The 23,707-nt window shown below is 32.3% G+C and overlaps 1 protein-coding gene across 1 annotated transcript in view; it reads left to right on the forward strand.

The window, feature by feature from the left end:
- LOC126853628 (cadherin-99C) overlaps positions 1 to 23,707 on the forward strand; it is a 103,017-nt gene that overhangs the window by 54,841 nt on the left and 24,469 nt on the right. Inside the window, exons 2-5 of the mRNA XM_050599495.1 lie at positions 13,645 to 13,720; positions 17,694 to 17,759; positions 19,579 to 19,757; positions 22,665 to 22,787. Of these exons, the coding sequence (XP_050455452.1) occupies positions 13,645 to 13,720; positions 17,694 to 17,759; positions 19,579 to 19,757; positions 22,665 to 22,787 (444 nt within the window). The remainder of the gene's footprint in view (positions 1 to 13,644; positions 13,721 to 17,693; positions 17,760 to 19,578; positions 19,758 to 22,664; positions 22,788 to 23,707) is intronic.

Consider the following 23,707-nt stretch of genomic DNA (forward strand, 5'->3'; position numbering starts at 1 on the left):
AATATATAAAAAAAAATTCTATTTAAACATTTAAAGAAATTAAAAAAGGATCTTTTGTTCCTCCAGTACAAATTTAAAAACTGGAATATAGTATGATCTAGCGACTGAGAGAAGAAGATATTCGTTTCTTATCGCGTTGGTTACATAACATTTTCTAAATTTTGTCATTCTTCTTTCTCTCTCTTTTGATATCATGCTTTTAAACTTCTGTCCAGGATGCTTTGCGAAGCATAAAATCACATTATAAGCCATGCTTCTTTTCAATAGTACAAATGCCAATTTTTTTTTTTGTTTTTTGAATAAACGAGTGCTCTTTTGCTTGGATTATTCAATTCGCTTGCATCCGATTGCACATTGAGAATGGCGGCATAATACAAAATAATGCAACGTCACGTAGAGTTACAGGCTAAATACTTCTTGGCACTAGATTTTCTTTTCTCTCTTACGATGGTTACCGGGCTATCAGATAATAATACAGCGCTGTACATAATCTGATCCGAGTAGCAAGAAAGTAATACCTTCTTGACCGAGAAATTACACGGTTCTGGATTGGCGGGTTAAATAATTCAAGTGCGATTTCTTTCGTGAAATTTCTCTCTTCCTCTGTACTGTGCGCGGTCTCACGTGAAGAATTAAAAAAATATTTTTTATCACATAATGTATGTTCTTTTTATATGTATTTACTCCAATAAAAAGTATATTTAAATTTATTTCGCGATTTATCGTGTTATCATTAAGAAGTCACCAATAATTTCAAATAAAATTAAAATTGATGAATTAAATCTTTTATTATCAAAAGAACATTTATCATTTTCATTGTGGTACCAGTTTTGCTTTCCATCCCAATCTCAGATTTCTCGCTTTTCCAAAAGCTCACATAAGCCTGAAACCTTATCTTTACGGGTGCGGCACACCGTTTCCACATGGTCCTTACACGATATTTGATTCTAAAGTTAGAATTAGTGGCTATCGTTATTCGCGACCGTCATTAATCACGCCCGAGCTATTCTCCCGGAGAAATGGCTTTGCTTCAATCGCGCGAGCGCGATCGCGATGAACGGAATTACACGGAAGACGTTGGCGAACGCGGTAGTGCATCGAGATAGAAAGCTTACGTTAAGTCGCCGCGATTATTGCGATCAGCCATGCAACGCGACTCGCACGGCGGCGTGCACGCCACGCGGGATTCCACAGCAGTGCACACAAGACGAGAACGTCGACGCCCGGTAAATCATATTCAGATTCAGCTGTTAAACTCGTCTAAGGCAACGGCGAGTCTCTCGGCGATGCACCCAGTCCGTTGCCACCGGCGATTCTTCCACGGTAAGCTGGCCAAGCCAGCTGTTATCATTAAAAGCGAGACTTCCGCTTCGTCTTCCGGTCACTCGGTCACTAACAACTTCGTCGCCGTTCGGTTGACATCATTCGGCATGTGCAACCGAAAAGGTGTCTTTTAATGCAATTTCGTTGTTCTCGAGATAGATAAGTGGGAACGTTGCAGAGAGAAAATTTCACTTTTATCGCACTTTCTTCTATTCGCGAATTTTTCCACGTATGTATAAAAAAATTTTTCTTTAATAATAATCAAGACACACAAATGTCTCTTATGTAGCTATAATAATAATCTTTCTTTTGTATTAAAATATTTAAAGTTTAGGCAATCTTTGTTTTTATATTAAAATTACAATAAAATTTATATAATATGAAATATAAATATTTTAGAATAAACATTTCTTTATTTAATTATTATTTTTTATTTTGTACGTGAAAGTGCAAAGATTACTTCATTTATAACGATGTTATTAAACGTTGTTCCGAAATCTCATTGAGAGATGCTGAATAAGTGGAGTATAATTAAAACTTTTCATTTTTTTTTATGTATAATTTCCTTATATATTATACGTAATTTGTATCGTAATCAGGATGAATCTATCATGCGGCCGATATTAATCGTCCGCATCTATCGTTACTATTACTATCATTATTTTTTTTACCGTACGAAATGTAGATGAACTTTCCTTCCTAGAAATATTAATAATAATATCCCCTCTTCTCTTCAATCTTACGGACGGTTGATGAGTACCGACAGAACGCAAAATTGCTTTCTCCTCGTTTCACTGATAAATGATGTCGACAGACACTAATTGAGAGTGATCCGCATCTTTTGCTCTCTTCTCTAGTGGGAATATAATAAATCACTGGCGCTGATTTAATTATGATCCACGAAGCCACGCTGTAATTACAGAAAAGCTTTACAATGATCGTAGATCATCGATCGATATCTGCACCTGTTTCATCTTCGTATATAACGCTTCCCTGTTTTATGCTGTTGTCCATTGTAATGTGCTGTTGTTAATTGCCTATCGTCTATAAAACATTTTAGCCGTTCTTGATATAATGATTAATCTATTTTATTCAACGTTAAATTATAAAATCTATTTGTGCGACGGTTGGATAATAATTCGATCGACTACAAGTTCTTTTCCTTCGCACTCTATGTCTAAAACAGAATTTACCGTGATCAATGTATTCTCAGGAGATCTGTTTTAAATTTTAAATAAATTTGTTCTACTCTCTTCCCTCCCGAGGTTCCATTCAAGCGTACACATTCCTGTTTGCTCCCACGGGATCGATTTTAGCATCCGAGTGAAAGGTGCACGAAATGTTTCTCGCGTGGCTCGAATGCGATCGAGTTCGTTAAAAAAAAAAAGATGAATAAGATGAAACGCATGACGACACGGACTCTATAGAATCTATCTAATAAACTAAGATCGGCTAATTATAAAAGAATCTACGAAAATACCGAGAGAGCGAAATCGAAAGCGATCGATAGCGCGCGAGATTTCGCTTTCGGATTCGCGCGAGGGTATCATCTCTCTTTCCTTTTCCTTCTCTTTCATCCGCGAGTCTCTTTTTACACGCGTATATACAAGCACGCGAGTGTTCCTCGAGGCTTCGGACTTGAGAAGCGAGAAGGATTTTATAAATTGTAGGCGGTGGCGTTGTGTGCGAATCTTATCCGCATCTCGATCGCGGCAGCTGATTCCTCGGTTGGCGGCGGGACAGCTTTCAAAGCGCCCAAGCCGCATTCTAATGAACAATAAATAATCGGAGAATGTCCTTCTCGGTTCATATTGGCCGCCTCATCTTCGTAATGATTCGTTTATATCGAGGAATCAATAGAACAATCGATGGATTCCGCAAGGCATTTCGAAAGGAGCGAGATATTTATTTGTGCTCGTGAAATGAGAGAGATGATTCTTGAATTAAAAATTATATTTTTAGCGTCCAATATATCCATTTATATTTAATTATATAAAGAAAAAGTTCTCTTTGTACACACATAATTTTTTATTATATCCGAATAACGCGACGATGAATCGCGAATGCTCCAAGTGCAGCGTGGCATGTTTCTAATTAATTGCATTACGACACGCGTAAGTCGGCCATTATCGCGGAGCGTAGGTGCGGAGCTCCGGGAAAACGCAACGTGGACAATAAAGACGGGAATCTTGTTTCGCGCGCGCATACATGGGCGTTTGTGTCTTCAACGAGCGTAGTTTATTAACTTGGCCACTTTTAATAGCGGAGCGCAAAGCGATGCGTCTCGACGAGCGGGCACGCAACGGCTTAGAAGGCACGACATTCGTGCGCAATAATCCACGTCGGGAGACGATAAGTATAGGCTCCGCCTGGGATTCTCTCCTCTTTTCTCTGTCAGGGACACCGTTTTAATTCAGAAATACCGTACCTCCGTCCCCCGCGCTCCCGCAACCGGCTTGCACATTGCATTCTCGCGATGATCGTTCTTTATAACCGAGGATTAACAATGAAAAACGTTTCGTTTGTATCCGTATGAGAGTAAAAACAACGCGCGTATGTTTCCATTGTCGTAGCTTTCGTTTCCACGGATGACAAGTTGTTTCTGTTGTGAATCGGGAAACCGGTTGTAATCTATTTTTAAACGTACATATTTTTGTTTCTTGCACAGTTAGAAACTAGATGATATTGAATACTTTTTTATTTACTCTAATAAATAAGTAGTAGTACGTACAAAAATATTTTAATCCATATAAAGCGTGTACGTCCATAATTTATAAGTATATTTGCAAACAATACAAAATTTTTATATCAAATATAGATAAATAAATATATTAAGAATTTCTGTAATAATAATAAAAAAATATGTTGGACAACTAATATTTTAATTTTAATCCAATTGCCAATTTCATTGAAAAACTATTGTGTTTTAGAAATTAACAAGTGACTCGATTTTTATAATGCGAAAAGTCATACTTCAAAATTATTAAAAAAAAAAAGATGAGAGAAACATACAAACAAAAATTATATATTTTAATTAATAAAATAAATTAACTCTTTTCATGTTTTTGTTTTTGGCTTCGTTAGCATACAAATGTCGGTTAATTTTATTATTTCCTCCTGCTTCGCCTTTTAATTCCTACTCGCAGCAAATGTATTCAAAACGGAAGAAGAGTAACAGCTCGGAGGCTCGAAGAGCAGGTGCATCCTTGTAACATACGCATCCCGCACACGCGGTTGGACGTTGGAGTGAGATACGTTAGCCATTAGGATTACGTTAGTCATTTGCGTTGCAAAGCTTTGTGCAATCACTGTACCAGCGGCTTAATTATTGTCTCGTAAAGCGAACAACGCATTACATTTGCACTGTCTCGTAGCATAAACACAATATTGTATAATCACCAGTTAACCAATTTAACTCTCCGTCAAATATCGAATTATCCTGTCAATTTGTTAGAAAATTATGCGCAGAATAAATTTCGATAAATCTCACTGATTTTTACGAAATTATAGTATACGATTTACATTTATAAATAATTTTGAATGCATTAAAACAATTTTATACGTTTGAAATCAAATCACTAAAACTATAAATAAATCACTTGATATTTATAATTTTAATATTTACATTATAATACGCGAGTGTAAATCATTTTATTATATATAATATTTCCAGAAAAAAACGCCTTCTTTTTTGAAAATTAATTCTTATTAATCGGGTTCCAGTTATTTAAATTTTAAGCGTGAAAGTAAAATATATTAAAATAATTAAATCGATCAAAATTATATAAAAATTTTATTCTTTACGATCATACTTGTTAAATATTTTATCGTACGTTGGGTATTTTTCTGAACAAAAATATTAATTTTTATTCTACTAGTAATCCAGAACTAGTATCCTATATATTTGCCAGTATTTCTACTGCAATTATATACGTACGGTGTCAAGTCGCACGACACTTCGAAACGACCACCGGTGTTTCACAATGTTTTACCGTGGGTACCGATTTACTTCCGACTTAGATAGAGCTGGACTGAGACACGACTGTACTTTCGCGATTAATAAGGTAGATAGCGGAAAGTCGAGTAATTCAGCCGTTGTGGAAATACGTGACGGGTGAGCGTGTAATTCCTGAACCGTATACTGACTTTGATAACATATTTCCGGGAACATTATTGATGTGTTACATACATCTATTTAACAACCGTTTTTCTACGCTACTTAGCAGCAGATTTAAGATCGTAAGGATAATAAATTAATTGCTCTCTAATGAGATATAATTTTCAATTATAATGATTTATGTAATGAGCATTTAATTTACGAATTGTTGGCTAGTTTGCGAATCAAACTGAACCGTACCGCTTTCTTTAAGAGAAACATGGAATTCGGATTATATAATATCGAATACACAAACTTAAAGTGACCATTTATAGATATTTTCTGATAGCCCGCTCATAAGTTCGTGATTTAAGTCTTCTGATTATCTTGTAAAAAAGAAACAAATAAAATAAAAGGTATTAAATATTTACGCAATATTACGGTCATGTCGTTGCATTTAAAGGGAAATTTTAATGGAAACCCCATGCTTTAGCGATTATAATCAAGGAAGTCGGGACAATACCTTGTAGAGTACAAATCATAATTAATGTGCTGCATAATCAAAATTAATGTCACGTCTCGATACAGTCCGATCTTGATATTGAATATCCGATACGCCCAAGATAGAAAAGTAAACGTTAGAACACAGAGAGCTGTGTACGAATAAGACTCTTATTCTGATAGAAACTTTCCTTTAGTTCTCGCGTGACCCGACTTACTTCGAAGAGATCACGCTTTTAAACTTTACAGCACATAAATATATATATCGACATACTGTCGATATGTACCATTTCTGGTTTCTCGAAAAGAAACGATATGTCTCTTTCTCTCTCACACACACACAATCAATTCTTCGAAGATCTGTTATTTTCAAATATTTTTCGGAAATATTTCTACGTATTATATTAATCGCGATTATCAGCAATTACGGTTGGAATTTACAAACGCTACAATGATTTAAACATATTTATTGCGATTTATTCTACTAGATAGTTTTAAATAAAAAACAATTTAGGGATAATTATTCGAAAATTATAATTTATAATTAATACATCTCGGATCACTTTGTAATGTATTCAACGCCATAGATAAATTACAAGAAAATGAATTACGTTCTCGTCTCGTTTATTAATGTATTACAGCTTCCACGTCGCGACGTTAATTATGCAATTCGCAAGAATTACGGCAGACCGCGTTGGAAAATTTCCTATTTAACACAATCCATCATTCTCATAAGTCTCCGTACCGACAAGATACTATTATAAAGACAGGCAGACATTGCAAAATATTTCAAATCTTTTTTTCTTTTTCACGTATATATAAGATATGCTTTCAAAAATATTTCACTCTAATATAATAACAATTTTTTACACTATTTTATTATAGTTTTTATAAAAGCACATAATTTTACGTCGCATTTTATTATCACAGGATTGGGCCTATCGCGTTTCTTCCTTTTTATGATGTCCATCGGATTACCTTTCACGGCCATTTGTCTTAGGTATTCTTAAAAGATTTTTAAATTATTGAAATTTCCTTTTCTTTATTCTTTCAATTATTGCATTTTTGGCTTCTATCTTATTTATAAATATTAATATAATAAATATAACTACGCTATCTCTTTAATCAGATTTCCCTTTGACCTGTTCGACATGGATGATCAATAACTACGTTACGTTATGCCGCCGGCATAGCTTTTAAACTCATTAGAGTACTCAAACCTCCGGCAAATGCCTTCGTTGAGATAAAGATATCACCAAGAAGAAAAAATTGTTATTTTAATTTTCTTTTAATATATAGGTTTTTTTACTAGATAAGTTTTATAAATTTGTCAAATAAAAAATGTAATACGCAAAGAATTATATAAAATGTATGAATTATAATATATAATGACAAAATATATATGTATAACAAAATTACTATATATATGTTGCTTCCGTTGGGCCAATTGGACCTACCTTTCGTTGATCTTGGCCACATTGATTCTGGCTACATCTTATGAGATGTAGCTTTGATTTTTATCAGAGGTGAATGAAGGAAAAAAATTCCTTCCGTTACCGGCTAATTATTGCCGGTACATGAGCATAATTTTATGCTCGTTTATGACATTATGACAGTTTGTCATGCATCGTTTTAATATAGCTTTACTTTAATCAATCTAATGCCAAGTTATCAATCAAATTTAATAATTGATTGAAGTAATAATATTTAATCTTAATAAAATAAAATAAAATTATAAAATTATATAAAATAAAATAAAACATTTTTGTGTCATATAATATAATATATGGATAATTTGACAGAAAGTTTAATTTAATAATTGGTTGAAGTAATAAAATTTAATCTTAATAAAATAAAATAAATAATTTTATTAATATTAAATTTTATTACTTCAATCATTTATTAAATTTGATTGCTAACTTGGCATTAGATTAATTAGAGATGAATGGGCTATGAAAAATTAGCGCAACATAAAAATAATTATCAATATTTCATATAAGAAATAAAATTGTTAGCATCTATTTTATTAAATAAATTAAATAAAATTGAGAAAAATATTTTATATTTTTCTTTAATTTTTGTTTTAATTTACATTTTAAATTATATTTCTAATATGTTTTGATGTATATTAAAAAAGTCCATTGAAAGTTGTTTGATTTAATCTATTCTAGCCCATCCATTTTGAGGCAACGGATCTATTTACAATCTACAATCTACATTTGCATCAATATCTACGGATCCGTCATCTCGAAATAAAATAAATTTTTCACTCACCGGCACTGACGCGCAACAGCGGAGATTTGGTCTTGAGGCTACGTTGTCTGCAACACACAAATAGAAAATCCAAATTATAGCAACGCTTAAAATAATTAATATTTCAATAAATTATTATTGCACGCTTTTATTTAATTTTACATCCGATGCGTATAATAATAAGAAGGTATGTAAATATAGAATAATTTTATAAATTTAAAAAAAAAACTGTGTTTTTTCTTAATAAAAACTGTTATAATATGAGTCTCGCTTGTTTAAACTATTCAAATAATGATCGAATCAAATTAATGGATGTACGGGATTTATAATAATTAATATAAAAACAGGCTCTAAGCCTATTTCAAGAGGAAGAAGAAGAAGAAGAATATAAAAATAATACTCACCCTTAGGTTGCTCCGCCGGTGCAGGATGCCTCTCCTAGGCCTCCTCCTCCTCTCAAGATGTTAGGGTCATTAGGTTGATCTATAACACAAATGGAACCAAATTGTAACAGCGCAAAAAATAATTAATATTTCAAAAAAAATTATTGTACGCATTGAATTTTATATTTGATGCATATAATAATAAACAGATTAATAAAATAATTTTATAAATTTTGCAAAAGGACACTAATAACTAATAATTTTATATAAAAGCTATAATTTAAAAATGAAAACTTTTACAAAATTATAGCTTTTATATAAAAATCTTTTTCTCTCTAATTCTCTCTTGTTTCAATCATATAAATAAAAAATCAAATTACGTAATTAATTGCTCAATTTAAAATGCACGTATGTAATTAATATACAGATAACAATTTATTTACCACAGGATTGCCTCCACCGGTGCTCAATGCCTCTTCTAGGCCTCCTCCTCCTCTCAGATTCATTCGCGCGATACTTTAAACGGCACTCCCGCACTTTTATTAAAAGATACTTTCGCACTTGTACGCGCGATACTTTGAACGACACTCCCGCACTTTTGAATTTCGACACGATCGAATCCCGTTTCACACGAGAATCATACTGCGAGTCGACAAGTCGGGAATTCAACGATTACTCCGAGCAAAGGTTAAGCGAGCAAAGGAAGAAGATGGAATCGATTAATGGAATCGACGCTCAATTCTTGTCCGCGCTTATCCTCATCGAGGGTCGACTTGAACTTCATTAGGAACGATTTCATACGAACCACTAAGTTTCTATCATACAGATTGAAACCGGCTGAAAGACGGGTCGAGAATGAACATACCCATGTCCTAAGTGCTCACAATTTAGATCACTTAGAAAATGAGAGATCAGCTTCTCTAGCGAGCGAAAATTGAAATTCATAAAGCATAGTCAACTATTCTCAATATGATAAACGGCATTGCTGATAAACGGCACAAGAGAAGGGAACGACGATTCCAAAATCGACCGAATTCTAACCGAACGATTCGTCGAAGCGTACCTCAACAGCCGATTCTTAAACCGAAGTTCTTGAACTTCGGCAAGATTAACCGCGCGATTAAATTATTTACCGCACATATCGTTATTCCATCGTCAGATGCTTTTCCAAAGTTCATTTTCCTCTCTCGCTCCTTTACTGTATCCACGTAGCACTTACACTCGCGAAAACAAAATTAATTACGATTAGTCGAATATATGTCATCGCAGGACACTTTGCACGACTCTCCCAACCACGGAACACTCGCATGCATAGTTCTTCGATAAAGATTTATTATCACGATATCGTTTTGTGTTGCTTATCAAAATTATCAAAATTAATTGAGCGTTAATTTCATAAGCGTTAAAAATCATAGCGAATTATGCTTTAATATTAATCACGATCGCACTTAGAACAAGGTATCTCGATACTATACGAAATGTTTTGCACCACTACTTCATTGCTCGAGTATCGCTGTGCGAATGATAACAACGCCATAACATGTAAACAGTAGCGCGCTACACGTCACCGAGGCTAAACACTTTGTTATTAATAATAAGTTACTGAAATATTTTATGTGCTGTGAGGTATATTATACATACGCGAAATATTAAATTATATAAGTATTTTAAATTATAGATTAATTATTTATTAATCGATAGATGTGTATTACAAAGCCTTTTGTTAATTATTTGATCCTGAGATTCGATTATTTAATTACGCGTTCCCGTGAATTATATTTAGATCGTCGAAGAGTCGAACAATAAAGTACCGGAAGAAATAATAATGTAATTTTATAATATTTAATTTAAATCTAATTAAAATTTAAATTATATTTAAAGAAGAAATTATTATATTAGAAATAATTATCACAAAGAGAGATAAAAATAAAACGATAACTTAATATTTTGGGTTGACATCATCACGCTTCTTTTATTTAAATAAATAAAATAAAATTTAATTAAAAAAAAAATAAATAATGCGAAATACGCTCTTCGAATTAATCATCACGATATAACGTATGATGTAACGTGCGTCAAAAATAATTATTAATCATATTAATTATATCAAATTATTTTCCGCTAATTGACGCGATCGCGTTTGAAAAAGGAATTCAACAAAATGTCTCTGTATCTTTTCTGTTCGTGTCGTCGCGTGAATGATAACTATAATAAATATTGTAAGAAAGGAATTGATGATGTAGCGTCTTCCACTATTATTAATACTATTCAAATCTTCGAATGACAACAAAGCTCTACACGTCAAACGTAAACAATAGCGCGCTAATGTTTACGCCGCCAAGGCCGCATACCATATTATATACCTATAATTTATATCCGAAATTATTTTATGACGTATTATGACGTATATGTACAAACGGAATATTAAATTATACAAGGATTTTCAATTATAGATCATTTATTTAATAAACAATTAATATATCACGGAGCTTATCGTTATGTTAATTATTCAGGCTTGCGATTCGACTATTTTATTGCGCGTTCTCAATCCGAATTATATTTAAATCGTCGAAAAATCGAATGTTAAAGGATCAACCAAAATATAATGAAGTTTGACGGAGTGTTCGCGCTCTACTACCTTACTGTTCGAATGTGCCCTGCGAATGATAACACATACATTAACAACAGCGTGCCAATGTTTACGTAGCCAAGGCCAAATACCACGTTAGTAATAATTTGTTGTTGAAACATTTACGTACTGATATATATATATATATATATATATATATATATATATATATATATATTGTATACGTATCCAATTCCTATATAGGAATTCGACGATTTATAATTTTATATATATATATATATATATATATATATATATATATATTAAATTATAAATCGTCGAATTTCTATAAAAATATATATAGGAATTGGACGAAGCGCTACTTTTCTGTTCGAGCATCGCGCGAATGATAACCAAGCCGAAACATATAAATATTATTTTTATAAACGAAGATCAAATTATCGAATGTAAGAGATTTCGTCATAAACTTTGTGCTATAAACCGCAAATTCAAACGCCTCTTCGCTTATTCCAGTACGGTGAATGGAGCGACTGCTCGTTACATCAATTACGGCGTCCTCTTTGACTCTCGAGAGGATATTGCGCGCAATCTCGTCATTCGTAACCGCATTTCAAAAGGAAACTTTGTAATCGAGAGAAAAAATTTGGCGAATATATTCGCCACGATATATATATACCTATGTATGGGATCGATGAATAGCGCGCTTTTACCTTGCTTTTCTCATTACTTTTCATTTAGGTGAGCGTTTCTAAAAATAACTCAGAGATTTTCTCAAAATCAGAGATTACTCGGAAATTTTAATTTCATCTTTTTTCAATAAAAATCTAACTATCAGATTTTAATTTATTTCAATTTATAATCCTATTCAAGGTTTTATATCAGTTTTTTTTTCTTTTTACGCAAAAATCTAAAATTCAGGATCAACGAAGAGTTTGCTTAAAAATAGTTTAACATGAGATCAAAAATCGCAGAGTGCGTGATTGTTGGGAGACTTTCGTACTTGCGAGACAGTTGCACGAATGACGCTACAGGCGATGGCCTAATTTAAGCGCGAAGTGGCTACACGATCTAGCGGGATTCGCAAACACGCAAAGTTCCCAGCTATGCGGAACTATAGAGGCTCGTACAATTTTCTCCCTCACGATTTTCAATTTTTATCCATTAGAAATCGTACACATTATCTAGCATAAACGCGAAAGCGTGTTGTCTTCCTTGTGTCATGTTACGAAATATATGTAACGATTGTCTCTCAATAGGAAAATCTTTCAATGCCCATAAAATACAGATTGTTATCAATACAGTCAGCTTGCGTAATGCTCTGTGTGAGAGAAAACACTTTGAATAATTTATAATCAGATAAAAAGGAAAGAGGCAATGCAGTTTCATCCCTTAAAGACCACGCTTGATTGTTTCACACATTCGCGTGCGGATCTTTATATGCATAGATTACGCATCTCTCTCGCAAGGTCGGTTGTACTTCACGCGCGTTGATATGAGAGAACCGTCGTGCTCGCACGCGTGTGTTCAGATGAGAAAAATCAGAGTCTATACGGTATCAAGCAAACGGAGCCAACAGGGGTGCCCGAAAGATCACGCGAGGCTGATAACATTGTTTTGTTCGGCATTTTATTCGCGCTGACACATAGCCTTATTTACACACGGTGCATCAACGATGCATTAGCATAAGACCTCACAGAGCCGCCTGCGTTATCGATTCTGTTTCCCCCGTGAGAGCCTCCCGGTGTCTTCTCACGTGAAAGAGGACGCGCCCCTATTAAGCTTCCGACATTTCGTACGGCTTTATCTGCCAGTTAAGCTTCCTTTGCGCTAATTGACCCGAAACTGAAATTCGCGTAAGTGTCGCATATCCAAAAGTTTTATCAAACATATCCTATGACTCGTCGAAAATGTAAAATATGTCAAAAACATACTTTATTTATTGCGAAAAATATTATTGAATTAGATTAAAAATCTATTTTGATTTGTTTAAATTATGCAAGACTTAGGAATGGCTGACATTACGAAAAGAAATTAATGCAAGAGGAAAGTTTAATCTCTTAATGGAAGATAGTTTTCAAGCATACGTTTAAAATTACCAAAGTATGCTTGTGTGTGTGTGTTTAAGAAACAATGAGATTATCTGTCGCTAACATAAGGCGAGAGGCATACTAATGCATCATGAATTAAACGGCAGCGGAAAGTATAATGTGACGGAAAGTACATCTTGTATTTCACGAGATTTTAGTAAAGTAGCTGCTTAAAAGCCACCAAGGATCGTCGTGAGTAATGGTAGTTAGGGGAGCGTGACTTATGAATATGATGATTTCTTTGGTGAATCTAGAGCTCGCCAGATGCGACTGATTACGCACGCACGAGTCTCCTCGCGGTCTTTCCTTAATTTATGGTCTATCCGATTATATGATCCGATTGTAATTGAAATATTAATAATATTATTAATTTAATTTTAGTATTTATTATGTGTCTTTCTCTTTTTACAGGCAAAAACAATGACCCACTGGTTCTGGTGTTTGCTGTACGTGATTTTATATCTTCGGAATGCTCACGCCAAAGTTGGTAAGTATAGTTAACGGAATTATCAATTGTTTGCATTATTCTGTTGCCAAAATCAAGCCCTCAAAGCTGCTTTTAAAATTTCTTCAGAAAGTTTATTTAAAAAGAGACGTTTTCTCTCTGGCAGGAGAGTAGAATAAAATTAGTACAACTCGCGCCATAAAAATCATGGTTGAAACCGCGGCTTCCCATACACGTAAATCTATCTCAATTGATTGCCAATTACTTTTGTCACGGTCGATGGATAAGCCGTATGTTTTATTGTCATCGCCGCGCATAAACGCGTTCGGGAATCGATGGCACGTGCGGAAGTGCGAAGTTCTTTTCTTCGGTAGATTTTTTATTATCCGGAGAATGTTACAGTCCGCGAGATAAAAGCGAAGTTATTCATGCGAGCTATTCATACTTTCTCCGATTTACCATTGTTCATGTAATTAAGTCTTATTAAGTGTTTCCGCATCTCAGAAATTGACGTAATATTTTTCTTGTTTTCACATATATCATGAAAAATATGATTTATATGAATTGTTGTTCCCCTTTCTTTTCTTATCTCTATTTTACGACTGCAAAGTGAAAGAAAAATATTCTAAGTGCATTGACATTTTATGGAGATTCACGCTTCACGAGGGGAATTGATAAGCTCAAGGGAAGCTGCGACCAACATAAACCGCATACACAGGAGAATGGCTTTAGAATGGGTCGGGGATAAAACGTACATAATTCCGACGCGATAATTCGCGTGCTTAAACGGGAGATAGAGGTGCGGTTGTTTTAAGGTAAGAGTTTAAATGGGGAAACGTGAATGCGTGTTTGGTAACGTGAAAAACGTATCTACAAATTAACAAAAAAAATATTTTCTGTTTCTATGCGAAAAATGTCTGCCTAAATAAATTTATTTTTATTTATTTTATTTTATTTATTTTTATTTATTTTATTTTATTTTATTTTTATTCTTTTTTAAACGTGATATATGTATGTATAACGTTATTAACTTTTTAGTTGATACGTTATTTGTATTATATTGTTTTCTTTTTACGTGAGAAGTGATGCACAACTTTATGAAAATCCAGGTATTGCAAAACTTTTTTCCAATACATGCCCCAAAATACAATCTTCTCACGGTAATGGATTTAGTGCTGAAAACAAAGTTTTCGTCGCAGAGATATCAATTTTGACTTTTAGTATCTTTTCCCACGACAAGCCTGGATTCCATATAGCCGGCTGTCATTATGATAGACTGTTAGGTTCTAGAATATTTTTATTTTAACCCGTATCGCGCGTAACTTTTAAAGATCGTCTACAAGAGTTTGGCAAAATCCAGCACGCGAGTGTCAGACGCGTTGAAAGGAATAACAAATCATGCAAGATCAGAAATTGCTACGAGGGTGTTTTCATCGACGATAGAACATAAATCAGTTACCCGTAAAATCTTTGCATCTCGTAAAACAACTCGAATATCTTTGGGAACGATAAATACCGTTTGCGATCAGCACGATGGACCATTCGTTTTCTACGGGATAAGCTTTCTAATACCGTGATCACTTACTACGTGGGAAGAAATAATCGGGGTTTGCCAGTAGTAGCTTGCTGTCTCGAGAGATTTACGCGAGAAACTTTATGAGAGCAGGGAATACGTAGCTGGCTGGATGATGACGAATGCTCGCGTGGAAATTGCGCGAATTCGCAATATGACGGATGGACGGCGCTACACGGAAACCGCATGAGTTGAGTTGAGAGGTCATGTGAATTGGATTACCCGCCTTTTAGATTCTAGGTTAATTAATTCCATGTCCATTAATTGTATCTGATATGAAAAATATGTATGTAAATATTCGAACGAAATATTTATAAAGAAAGCTGATAATTTTCCTATTTATATGAGTAAAATAAATAGAATATGCAATATAGAATATTTTGCTATATTTTCTCTCTGCGTTATTTTAATTATTTATATTATTTTAATTTTATTTAAAATTAAATCTTTATATATTTATAATTGCCAGAAAAATATTCTTAATTTTTTTAAATATTTCTTGTGCTTTATATACATACATATTTTACATATACATGTATTTGTTACACTAATAATTTTAAATATTTACATAAATACATTGTCACAAAATTATAAACAAAACTTACCAATACGACGTGATGCGATGCGCATCGATTGAGTAGTAGAATATAATGTCGTGATTTGTAAAATAAAAATATATTCAGGTAAAAAAAGCAATTAAAATGACTAATGTTGTAAAAAATAATTATTAAGCGGAATAAAATCTCTTATTTATTTTTTAATAAAAATTTAATAAAAAAATTATATAATTCTCAACAAAACTCTTGTTTAGATATAAATTTTTTGAAAAAATGATATAAAAATCTCTCTCTGTTCTCTTATCTAAAAATTATATTATATAATATTTTAAGTATGATAAAATAAAAGCTGAAGTATTTTACATGCATTATATTATAAAATAATTCAAAAAAATTTTATAAAAAAATATGATATAAAATTTCTTTGTTTACTTAATTGTATGCTCGAGAAAGGTATTTTCAGACGAAAAGTAGCGAAAGATGAATTTATAAAAGTAACTAAGATAAACTAATATGTTACGCAATTTACGCTGTAAATCATCCTGCAACGTAAGGAATCCAAATAGATAATGGCAGCGTATCAGTAATTAGGTTCTCGTATTCATTAGCGCGCAAATTCGATTAATTCGTCCGTCTGTCGGGATGCCATGACAAAAATCGGCCATTGACCGGTTTCTTTCATAACAGCTGGCATATATATGTACGTCAAAATGTGCCTGGAGCTCGCAATGCTATATAATCTTCTTTCTTAATGTAAGCGTTTTGCGCGTCACGTTTCCGTCCGAACGGACTTCTCACATCTGTCTGACAATGAGAGAGCATGGGTTCTGAGAAGAAATCAAACACAAAAGTTTCGCGTCAGGGCATCGATTTCTACAGGATGACATGAAGCTTTAGATAAAACTATCTGCGAATATATATCTATAGTCTTCGAGATTTTTTCATAAATTCGGAGCAATGGTTTTTTTAACAAAAATAACAGCGGCTTCTGAAGCTTTCTTTTTCAATTTTTATTATATTATCTTAAGTACCACGAGTGAGATTTTGTGTAAATGAAGCATATTTGAAATTAAATGAAAAACAAAAACTTATTATTATATTATATTATATATTCTCAATTTGCAACTGTGAGTGAAATTGCTAGTCAAGTTAATTGTATTTCCAGCTTTTTATGTAGCTTAGCACGTAAATGAAATTAGAATATTCTGTTTGTATATACGCTGCAGAAAACAATATTGCATTCTTCTCATGAAGATATAATCGTTATAATTTACTTTATTGCTTAGCTGATTGCATTTTCTAGTTGATTAAAGTATAAATGCTTTAAAGAGAATTTTTCACAGTGAAAAACATTTTATGTGTTTATTGTCAACTAATTATAATCGTTGGTATAAATATTATTAGCGCTATTAATACAATATGTTTAAGTAGCTATTAAATCATCACATTTCGATTTTATTATTAATTTATCTTGTATAGCTTATATATTATAAAAAGGCGAGAGAGAGAGAGAGAGAGAGAGAGAGAGAGAGAAAGAGGCAAAAAATATTACACAATGAATCTTTTCGAGTCACTATAACGTAATGTCACATACATGTTACAATAAAAATCTTAATAATGCTTATAAATAGAAGACCTTTTATGCAGATTTTTTTAATGTTTTATGCATTATAATAAAAGAAAATTATAATTTTGTAATATTACGAAGTATATTAAAGTACTCTTTATGTCGTCTCTTTTTTATTCTCTCTTTAAAATTTTTACTAACATATATAAAAATTATAAAGATTGATATTTTATAATTTTATTGAATCATTTGATACACAAATATGGATAAATTAAAAGTAATATTAAACTATAAATTTTTGTACGTTTTACATTTCAGGTTTATGCGAGGTGGAATCAGGACAATCGAATATCATACTTGACATTGAGGAAAGCAGAGGAAATGGTAAGTACAATCTATCGTATTTTTTTAAACTATAGATTTTTGTTTCTTTATTATTGTAAACTATTAAAATTTACAATTTTCTAAAAATAAATATCAAAGAATAATATAACATAATTTATTAAAATTGTAAATGTAAAAAAATGTGAATTTAACAATTCACATTTAGATGAATGACAAAAACCAGAGTAAAAATATATTTTCCTGGTAATGATCTGGACCTGGTTATACTTTTTGCAATTTTATTGTTACTTTTCCAGCGTTTTTCCTTTACATCATTATACTTTCATTTAGTTCTTGTGACAGCTTTTATTCTGGAACATGATAAAACGTACGTGTATTTTATCCGGGAAAAGTTTGGTGCTGCTTTTTAAGCAACATCCATTATATTCAGATATTATATTTTTTCGCAAATTATACCTCATTAGTGTCATATCATCCGTTTCTTGATTTGTCCCACGTCACACTCAGCTATATCGATCGCAACTGCTCAAGTTTCGTTGTTCACATTCGCGAGTAATTTGTTTCCCGAACTAACGAAACCAATTTCGAGACTGTATTATGTTGCAACTCTGAATTGCGGAAATTATGGAGAGGGGGGGAGGGCGCGTGGAGGTTGTTGATCGATGATTATCGAAATCGAGCCAGTCACGCTGTTGGCGCGTCGACTCCTGATATTACCGCGAGAGAAATCATTTTGTATGCCAAAGATCTGAACAACTACTATCTCTTGCTTGTTCTTAACATATCACCGTACGACATATACATAATGCATGACACTTTGTCGGCGGGCGATTCTCAAAGCGATCTAATTTTAACGGGGAAATGATTTTTTTATTATCATAAGCAGGTGATATTAAATTCATTCCACGTATTACATTAATATATTAAATCTTGGAATAATGGTTATTCCGGAAAAATTAGATAGAGTAACAAATTGAATTCAAAATCGTCCGTCTGTTGGATTTATTATATTTTCATATCAGTTAAATTACGTTGTTTCTTAAAAACATTAACGAGTTTTGATATTTTTAAATAGATAAATTTAACAAAAGAAAAAAAGAAAAATGAAAATGAATATATATATTAAACTAAAATTTATCAGCACAATTTAATTTAATCTGAATGCAATAACATCAGAATGTTGAATTTGTTTCAAGGAATGGTATCTGACAGTGTAATAGGAAACTTAATTAGTTCGGTCAAACGAAAGTAATTACGACGATAAAAATTAAAGGACGGGAACGTTAGAATAGTAGAACAGTCACAATACGTTTTGTAATTAAACCATATTGGCTTTCTCTAATGAGATATTCCCTGAGATTGATATCAGCCCACCAAGATAGTATTCATTACGCGGAACATAGACGGATTGATCTTTGCATGAGAAAGCCATATTATACAAGCGATAAAAGGTTTCCTTGAGAAATGGATGGTTTATACGAATTCAATTACTCTCTGATAATTTTTTGTATATATTTTAATAGAAAAAATTTCTCTTTCTCTCAATAAACAAAATAAATATCGATAGAAGCTTTAATTCTGGCTTTTTAAAATAATCTTCTTTTATTAAAAAAAATTGCATTTTTTTATTATTATAAATATTTTTATTATAATAATAAAATTGCAATTTTTATTATTATTATAATATATTATTTTCTTGCTTACTCGGTTTAAAACAAATAGCAAAAATATCGTCGATGTAGAAAACTCATTCTGTGCATTTGCAATTTATTAAAAATTCCATTTGCGCTCTCGTCCTAGATATAAGATAAATTGATGTGCACAATGATAATCGCCCTCGCCGACTTTCCTTTTTCAGCGATCGATCAGAGAACTGTACCGGAAGAACTTCCAGTGTCCGGTGATCCTTATAACGAGACCATGCTGGAGCTTATCTTTCCTGGAAGGGCGCCTCTTTTCAAATTGAATGGCAAGAAATTGCAGCTTCTCGAACCATTGGATAGAGATGACGAAAATCTCTCGCATGTAGTTTTTCAGGTAAAGAGACTTTAATCTTCCGCAGAGATTATTGAAGCCGCTGATTTAATTGATTTATAGAAAGATTTTGTCAATAAATTATTAATAAATAATTAAATTGTAGTTTTATAAGATTTAAAGTAAAATAAATAATACGAAAAAAATGAATCTAAGTCTTTATTACAAGAGCATATTTTCTGATATTTTTAGCAAATTTTTTGCATCAACGCGAATACTCATATTTTCTAAGATATCATCTTTCGAAGATTGAGATCACTCAAGACCTGATAAGTTTGTAATAGGGCATTATGCGGCTTGAATAATCTATGGATGCGTCATATGCTTTATAAAGTGACGACGTTTATCACGACACTAATTCCGCGTGTTACTTTCGCTCGTAAGAGATTGCTTTCGGACGTAAATTGGACAAACGTCAATAAGACGCTATCGCTCAAGTGATGGTTCACATATGATTTTAGCTGTCAATTCGTGCGCACGTCTTCTTTCCGCTTGAGAAAGTTTACTGTCTCTCGCGAGCTCTATGAGATACAACTTAAGTCTTTTTATAATAAACAATGAAAATATTTTCTTGCGGAAATTATCGTGGAACAAATTGCTACATTAAAATTCACTGCCAACAGGAATCTAGATAATCGATAAAGCGCACGTGCTACCATGCGAGAATTTTTTTCCTTTTTATTTCCTTCCACGCTGCTCGATTATTGTAGATCGCGATAACAGAAATTTTTATTTCTTTACGCATTGCTTTCGTGTTTGTTTGAAATTTTTATCATTTTTAATATCGTTGATTTTTAATTCTCCTAACTTTCCGCGAGATAATGTTTTCATAATCGAGATTTTCAAGCGAACGCATATTATGTCATAAAGAATAATATTTAATGAAAATTATATAGAGCAGAATAATATTTATATAATAAAGACAAAGATAATACGGAGACAAAAAGATATAAATAAGAAAAGTGATATACTATCTCACCACATATTCTTCTCTCAACTCAAATATTTGAAGATAAGCAAATACTGGTTTTTATTAATTAGAATGTTAATATTTTGAGAGTTATAAACTATAGTTACGATAAGAAAATTGTATTTTTCGATTTTTTCAAATAAATTTTTTTTTTATTATTAAACGTCTAAGCATCTAATCCTCTAGCGTATCCGCTGCTCTCTTAAAATGTCGCTTTATTGACACAAGAAACTTTCTTCGTTTCTCTGGAGAAAATCTTGTTATTTGTGTAAAAAGTTGTCTGCGAAATGTTCTATTATTAGCTTTGCTGTCACGAGCTACAAACTCTTAAAGCGGAAGCAGACAAGTCTTCTATATCTATAATGGCTTTCTGCATCAGCTATTTATTGTCAATATTGAAAATTATAGCATTATTTTTTATTTTTACAAAATTTTTTTACAACAAAAGAAAATGAGTTGAGCAACTCTTTTTGTTTTTTTCTTAAAAGACAACACTGTATGAAAGGAAAAGTTCATTTCTCTTTTTAAAACAAATTTTATAATTTATTCCTGTAAGAAATGTGTACCGAAAAATCGACTTAATATTAGTGATTTAGTAAAATGAGAATGAAGAAAACTGAAATGAATCGAGAAAGAGAGAGATATCTCTATTCTTTAATCCGAAAGATGATTTCTATCACTTTATAAAAAAGCGTATCTTTCTTTCTTTAAAAAGCTTGATAATTTACTTACGATATTGTTCTGTTGGTCTTCATCTACGACTAACTCGTATATTGATATCTGATTTGTATATGTCGTCTTTGAATTTTGATATCCCTGTTTAATCTATGTATATGTGTGTGTGTGTTTACTTCTTGCCGACATATCGGTCGAGAATAAAAACGTAAACAAAACATTTCTCGGTCGTTTTACGTGGTAAAATAGACAAAACGATATTCTGGTTATTTTTAACATATATTTCTAATTGCAAATTCCACTTTTTGAAGATATTTGTATAATTAATTTGCATATTTATATATTAATTCGTATATATATTTTTTACATAAAATTATGCGAAATTAATGCGGTTGTTGATTGCTGTGCTTGCTGTTAATTGCAAATTCCGCTTTTTGAAGATATTTATATAATTAATTCGTATATTCGTATGTTAATTCGTATATCTTTATAAAATATTTCTTTATAAAATTATCTTTATAAAATATTTCTTTTATAAAATTATGCGAAACTAATACGGTTGCTGATTGCTATGTTTACGATTCGAAGATGCCGTTTCTTCGATGGCTGGTTTGATATTCAGCAAAGTACATATATGTAATGTACTGTGCCTTATGACATTATTGTACGAGGAATGTGAAAGGTTTGGAGCACCGCATCGAGCATTTCAAGAGTTTGTATTGATCGAACGAATGGGTAAGATTTAATGAGATCAAGAAACGGAGATAGAAATAGGTAGAGGTAAATTCGGCCGTGACAGCAATGCGCAGCGTTTTGATGAATTCAGGAAAAACCTATAGACGGGGAGAGTATAATCGAGCTCAGAATAAATTAATTTGACCGAGATTAATTAATTATTGCGTTGCGCGGGAGAATGCTGGTGAAAGCATGCAATCGATGTAATAAAATTATTACACTCGTAAATATTCCAATAATAGTTTTATATACGCGCGGTTTTTATCTTTTTTCAATTAAATTTATCGGCGTTTAATAATAAAAATTAACTTCTAATTTGATTTATATGATGCAGATACGATTGATATAATTACATATTGGTTTTATCTTTATCTTATCAAAGCAAATCAGTTTATTGATATATACCATATTTATTATTAATTTATGTTCTTTAATGAAAATTAAACATTAAACATTAAAATGTGTGTTTAAATTTTTATATCTACTATTCTACTATATGAATACTATATGAATACTTCTTTGGTTTTCAGCTGAGCTGCACGGTGAAGTCGACCAACAAAAAACGAACGATTCCAGTGATTGTGAGAGTGTCCGATATCAATGATAATGCACCGAAATTCATTAACACTCCCTACGAAACCACTGTGCCGGAGGTAAGCATTTTTTGTTGCAAAAAAAAATTCTAATTTTTATTTTTATCTTGTATCTAATTGAATATCGTTATTAACACGGCATGTGTATGTATATGTGTAGAATTTTGCTGGATCATCTTCCAAGTCGCATAAATAGCTTTAATCACAATTACATTTCTTCTGTCGATATTGCTTCGTATCTATAGTAAAACGAACGAGGACACGGGCGGTGGAAAATACGTTTTGTATTAACAGAGTAATTGAATTTTGGGCGTGAAAATGCAGGCTAAATATAAATTGATTCACGGTATATACGCGTCATGGAGATATAAATTTATCCCCATAATGAGTTGCGGTATTGTACGATATGCACATGCAGCTGAAAATGTATACTTAATACAATAATGAATACTATAATTATGCGTTTAAATATGATGCAGATTCAAAAGAGAACTAATGTGCGGTGAAAGTTTGATGAATATATTCCGGCGAGATGAATTAAACGATTAATTATCATATAGACAATAAGGAATAATAATTGTATGATCAATAATTATTTCAAACAAAGTTGAGAAAAGACAATGACGAGCCAGCGCGATAATTTGAGCGCATATTTTCTTATAATTATATTAACATAACTAAATATCGATAGACATAATAACAGAAAAAGCGTTTGAATTATTATAAGCGTCAAAATAATTATTTTTTGTCGCAATCATATTCTTTCTCGAATGTTGCGTCACATCGTAACGCTTTCTTTTCATCGGACGCTTTTCTTGCATGACAAAGTTTTTACAGAAATTAAAAGTATGTCGAATGCGGAAGTTTTATTATTCGACAAGCTCTATCGTGTCGAGTTGGCGTGCTCGAAGAAAGTAGATTCGTCACGTCGTTAAATTGACGAGAACTATATTCTGGATGTTAAAGCGAGAGCGGGAACA

The sequence above is a fragment of the Cataglyphis hispanica genome, chromosome 12 (assembly GCF_021464435.1).
Source record: "Cataglyphis hispanica isolate Lineage 1 chromosome 12, ULB_Chis1_1.0, whole genome shotgun sequence".
NCBI classification, from domain to species: Eukaryota; Metazoa; Arthropoda; class Insecta; order Hymenoptera; family Formicidae; genus Cataglyphis; species Cataglyphis hispanica.